Below are 5,166 nucleotides of genomic sequence, written 5' to 3'. Positions count from 1 at the left end.
TTTGGGGGCAGTGGGGCTTTGCATGTTTGTGTTTCCATCGGCAGCTCCTGTCCGTGCCCAGGGATGGCCGGTGGCTGCCACCAGCACGGATGTGCCCCTGGAGAAGGTGCCATGCGGAGCAGCCACACGTGGAACCCACCTGCCCCCCCAGCCAGGGCCCGGGGCAGAGCCGTCCAATGTCCATAAAATGTTTTATTCAAGTAACTGCAAATAGGAACCCAAAAGGTCGTTAACAGTGAACCAAAAAAAAACCCAAACCAAACCCCGATTCTCTCCCGCCGGGGCCGCCCGGCACCGACCTCCGGTCCCGCTGCAGCCGTCATGCCTGGGCAGCGTGGGGGGGGGGAGCACTCCATGGTCCCCCCACCCCACTGCCCTGCCAGCCTCAATCCCTTGGAGCAACAGAGCAAACCTAGACCTCAAAATAACAACTTTAAAAAAGAAAAACAAAGCCCAAAAAAAAAAAAGGGGAGGGAAAAAAAAAATGCCCCACGGCCCCCAGCAACACCCCGAAACAGGAACCACCAAGCCCACGGTGCCCCAGCAGCGCAGTAGCACGTCTGTGAGTTCAGAGAGTGGAACTTAAATATCCAGAGGTAGTTGTGAATGAAAGGAAAAAAAGTACTAAAAAAAAATATATATCTATACCAGAACCTATGAGGAAAGGGCTGCCCCAAGCTGGCCCTGCAAGGTCCCCCCCCAGGACAGGCCCCGGGCCTCAGCAGCGCTGCGGGAGCTGCTCCCACACACAGTGCAGTCGCCCCGGCCTGGGAGGGGGCAGGGGGTGCCCAGGGAAGCCACAGGCCAGAGCAAAGGTCTAATGCATTTGGGGGTCTCACCTTTGCTGCCCCCACTCTTTTCTGCAGAGGCCCCAGGGCAAAGCTTGATGCTGGGGGGGGAAGAGGGGGCAACCAGCATCCACTTTGGCTGGGTGAGATCACTGCGTGGGGGCAGCGAAGGTGAGGGGTCCCAGCCCTGGCTCTCTGCCAGGCCCCCCCTTACCAGTGGGGCTGCCCCGAACCCCAGAGCTGGGGAGGGGGAGCTGGGGCAGGTGCCCCCCCGGGCGGGGGCTGCAGGGGCCGCCCGGGTCGGGCCATTTTCCAGTGCTGCCGTTGTCTGAGGGTGAGGAGGGAGCGGAGGAGGAGGAAGCCAGGGCGGCGCAGTGGGTCTCTCCCGGTCCCTCTCACCCGGCCGCCGCGGGGCCGTCGGGCGATGAGGTAGCGCCGGCTCAGGAGGTGTCACTGCTCCTCCTCGGATGACTCCTGGGAAATGTTCACCTCCTCCTGGACCTGCTGCTGCGAGGCAAGGTGGTGTGTTTGAGGGTGCCGAGGGCACAGCCCCACTCCATTTTCCCTGGACAAAGGGCTGCCCAGGCACATCACACCCCTTGTGCAACGAGGGGAAATGAGGCACCAGCACCCTCCCGGGTTTAAAGATTGGCCCTGACTCCAGGTTCAGCCGTTGCAGATTAAATCCCAGGTAGGAAGCCCCCCGGGTAGACTCACAGCAAGGAGGGGGGACTGTACACCCTGGTTGCCTGACACCTGCAGAGGTGGGACTGCGGTACCTGGGCCACAGCCAGGTCCCCAATGGTCCCCTGGCGGGTGGTGGCAGGACCGGGTGTCCCTGTGCAGCCCTGCTTGCTGGGGTGGGTGGCCGTGACCCTGCACAGGGTGATGACTCAGGGTTGAGTGAGGCTGAGTCACACCAGCCCCCACTTCCTCCCACTTCATTCACAGAAACGCCAGAGGGGGACTCCGTGTCCCCTGCACGGCCCCCCTGGCACAGGATGGGCTTGTCCCACCCCCCGCACTGCCTGCCCGCCCTGGGGTCCCCAAACAGCCCCCGGCACTGGCGCCAGCACAGGAGATCCCAGGATGTGACCCCGGGTTTGCAGCTTTGGCTGCTCCCAACCCCTCACGCTCCACAAGGAATTTCAGTGGGAAAAGGAGCAAAATCTGGGACATGAAGGGAAAGGAGATAAAGCTCGAGTGATGCTTGTGGGTGCCCCGCATTCACCTCAGCTGCAAGCCGAGGGGGAAAGGAGAAAGAATGGAAAGGAGGAGGGAAGGCTCAGGGAATGGGGTGGCTGCACCCGCAGGAACCGCGCTGGCAACTGTGCAAGGGCCAGCCCAGGGACAGGACCAGTCACCTCTGCACTGCTCCTGGGGCTGGGACCACTCGAACTCCCAGCCCCAGGGAACAGCCAGGTTCACAGCCCACTCTGAGCCACGCTGTGTCCCCTGCTTGGTCCCTGCTCTGTGCTCCTCCAGCCCAGCAGCATCCACCCATCCTCGTGGGGCCAGCCAGGGGATGCTGTGCCCCCAAAGTGCACAGCACGCCGCCAGGTCAGAGGGGGAAGGGAAAAAAAGCCTGCTCACCGATTTTTTGGGTCGCCCTCGAGGTTTCCTCCCTGGTGTGACTGCAGTTTTCTGCGCAACAACAACAACAACAACAAAAAAATGGGCATTTTGGTCAGGCTGTCCCTGAGATGCTGTTTGGGGGGTGGGAGTAGGAGGTGTCCAGCCTTCCCCTTCCTCCCACCCATGACTGCCAGATTCATCACCCCAGTGGCATCTCCTGGGGCGCTGCTGCCAGCTCCCCCCAGCCCCAGGCTGCCCCGTGACTCACGAGTGGGTGCAGGATGTGAGTCGCTGTTTTGCAAACAGGTTTGTCTTGGGTGTCCTCGTGCTGACACACACAGCCCCCCCAGCTCCCTCCATCCTGCCTGGGGGCCAGTGCCCAGATCCCACCTCTCAGGGGCAGATTTGCCCAGAATTGTCCATAATTGAACTCAAATCGGATCAGTGCTCGGCTGGAGCAGCCCCATCCCCAGGCACCTACCCTGCCCTTTGGGGTGGCCTTGTTTTTACTGCCCTTCGGCCGTCCACGGGGTCTCTTGGGGGTTGAGGCATCGCTGGGCTCCTGCTGGAGGAAGAACAGAGGGGGGCTGCATGCCCAGAGTGGCTCCCAGGGCACCCCAGGATGCTCCTGCCTGGGAGTCCTATTCTTCCCAGCAGACCCTGAGAGGGCAGAGATGCTCTTGCATGTGGTACTGGGAGCACTGGGATTGGAGATCAGGCACAGGCTCCTGTGTCCTTCAGCTGGCTGTACGTGACCCGTCCCCCCCTCCAGCATCAGCTGCTCAGCTCAGCCAGACAGTCCCCACAGCTCCTCAGCCCAGACCCTGCTCGCTGCCAGTGCCACAGCCAAGGAAGCATCAGGGAACCCAAAAATCACCTTTTCTTCAGGAAAACAATGTGCACAAACTCCACCTGCCCCGGGGAAACTGAGGGGGGGTTGGCACTATAAAGGTTCCAGCAGCATCTTATCCCTCTGAGCAGCTTTTGCTAATGGGGCTTTAATTAGCCCATCTGCAAAGGCAGGTTCAACTGGGCCTGGGGAGGGGCAGGGGAGCCCCCAGCCCAGCCGGGGCTGGAGCAGCTCTGGGATGCTGCAGCACTCGGGGGTCTCTCGAGCCCCCCAGGAGGGTTTTGCTGCTGGTGAGCACTGGGGAGGTGCTGCCCAAAGGGGGGCAGTGGGGGCTGCACTGGGCGTGTCCCCAGCCCTGTCTGGGGGATGCAGGTGTAGGGGGGTTCCCTGACTGTCTCCCCCTCCCTCCCAGGGGACCTCACGTACCTGTGGCTTCTTCCTGGGCCGCCCTCGGCCCCTCTTCTCTGACACGTCCTTCTCCCCCTTGGAGGCCAGGGGCTGACTGGATTTGGCGCTGGATTCGCTCATGGTCTGTCCCAGCAGTGGTGAGGAGGAGCAGGAGGGAGGAAGGTCAATCAGCAACGGCTCTGGCTCACCATGCCAGCCGGCCGTGCTGTCCCCCCAGCCCTTGCACTGGGGCAGGTGAGATGTCACCTGCATCCTCCTGGCACCAGCTGGGTGCCAAAATGCACTGGCTGCCCCAAGCCCATGGCACGGCCAACCCCGCAACGAGCCAGTACCTGGCCCTGAGGCACCTCCCAGGGCCCCCTCAGGTATGTGGGGAGAAGTAGCTTGGCCAGCCCTTCCCACCCAACCCCTTTCCCCAAAAAGAGGAGAGCAGCTCCAGGTTTAATCTGGAATCCTTGAACTCCCAGATGTGCCCCTGCACCAGCAAGCTGGGACAGGATGAGTGGTGGCACCAGGGGCCTTGGGCATCCCCAAGGGGTGCCAGGGCCCTGGAGGGGGGGCACAGCCCTGCTCCATCTGGGATTAGGGACAGTCATCGCCTGGCACTTGTCCTGGGGATGCTGGGTTGTGCCCCCCACACACGTCCCCAAGGGTTGGGCAGCTTTCTTTGCTCTTGGAGAAATCCCACAGAGGAAAAGGCTCTCCACCTCGCTGCTTCCCAGGAGTGCAGGGAAAACCTGCTTTTCCAGAGCTGTGGGGGTGGTTCCACACCCAGCTCCCGGCCTAGGAGCCAGGAGGGGTGGGACTGGGGATGGAAGGAGCAGGATCACTGCCACAGCCCCTGCACTCAGCCAGGTGACCATGGCCATGCAGGGACCTCAGCCTGCAGAGGGAATATGAGGATTCCCAGCAGGAACAGGGAAGGGAGAGGCAGGTATGAGGTTGTGTGCCCAGTCTATGTCCGCTGACAGAGGCACCCTCCTACCTCTGGGATAATAACGCTCAGTTTTGAGCAACTGGTTCCGATTTGGATGGTGCTGGAGGAGCTGGGACAGAGGGGCTGCAGGGACAGTGGGTGCTGAGCCCCCCGGGAGGCTGAGCCTCACTGAGGTGGGCGTGGGCAGGACGTGCAGCGTGAGGAGCCACGCTCAGACCTCTGAGGCTTTTCAAAAAACAGGCGTCAGCTCCCGCTCCCCTCTGGAAGTGACTCATGAGTGCAGAACAACAACAACAAAAACCACCCTCAGAGTCTTTTTTTTTTTTGGGAGACAGAAACCATGCTGTCGTGTAAACACCCCGAAAATATTACTCACAGCATCCCAGAGCCCTACAAGGAGTCTCTTAGAAAAAAAGAGAAGTATGGTTTAGATTTAGGCCAGCAAAAGGCCAGCTGCTGGCCGGGCTGGGCCGGGGTTTTGTCTCTTTTTAAGTCAATCTCTGTCAGAGGCAGCACAGCCTCGAGCCACTCCGTGCCCCCTCCCGCAGCTGGAAACAGATGGGCCCAGCGTGGCTCCCACCCTGCTGCCTTCTCCTCTCCCTGCTGGG

The 5,166-nt window shown here is 61.3% G+C and overlaps 1 protein-coding gene across 3 annotated transcripts in view; it reads right to left on the bottom strand.

Moving 5' to 3' along the window:
• Positions 1-172: 172 nt before the first annotated feature.
• Positions 173-5,166, bottom strand: part of HMGA1 (high mobility group AT-hook 1) — an 8,586-nt gene continuing 3,592 nt past the window's right edge. Inside the window, exons 3-6 of one of the 3 annotated variants that reach the window (XM_027896796.1) lie at positions 3,640-3,744; positions 2,845-2,928; positions 2,382-2,432; positions 173-1,295 (exon numbers count right to left, since the gene is read on the bottom strand). In XM_027896796.1, the coding sequence (XP_027752597.1) occupies positions 1,239-1,295; positions 2,382-2,432; positions 2,845-2,928; positions 3,640-3,741 (294 nt within the window). In that variant the 5' untranslated portion in view covers positions 3,742-3,744 and the 3' untranslated portion in view covers positions 173-1,238. The remainder of the gene's footprint in view (positions 1,296-2,381; positions 2,433-2,844; positions 2,929-3,639; positions 3,745-5,166) is intronic. The other 2 variants (XM_027896797.1, XM_027896798.1) reach the window with 2 other exon arrangements.

The sequence above is a fragment of the Empidonax traillii genome, unplaced genomic scaffold (genome assembly GCF_003031625.1).
Source record: "Empidonax traillii isolate 1590-97213 ecotype Southwest subspecies unplaced genomic scaffold, ASM303162v1 scaffold516:size646513, whole genome shotgun sequence".
NCBI lineage: Eukaryota > Metazoa > Chordata > Aves > Passeriformes > Tyrannidae > Empidonax > Empidonax traillii.
Note: the sequence above shows the minus strand (reverse complement) of the source record. Positions and strands in the feature narration are given on the sequence as shown.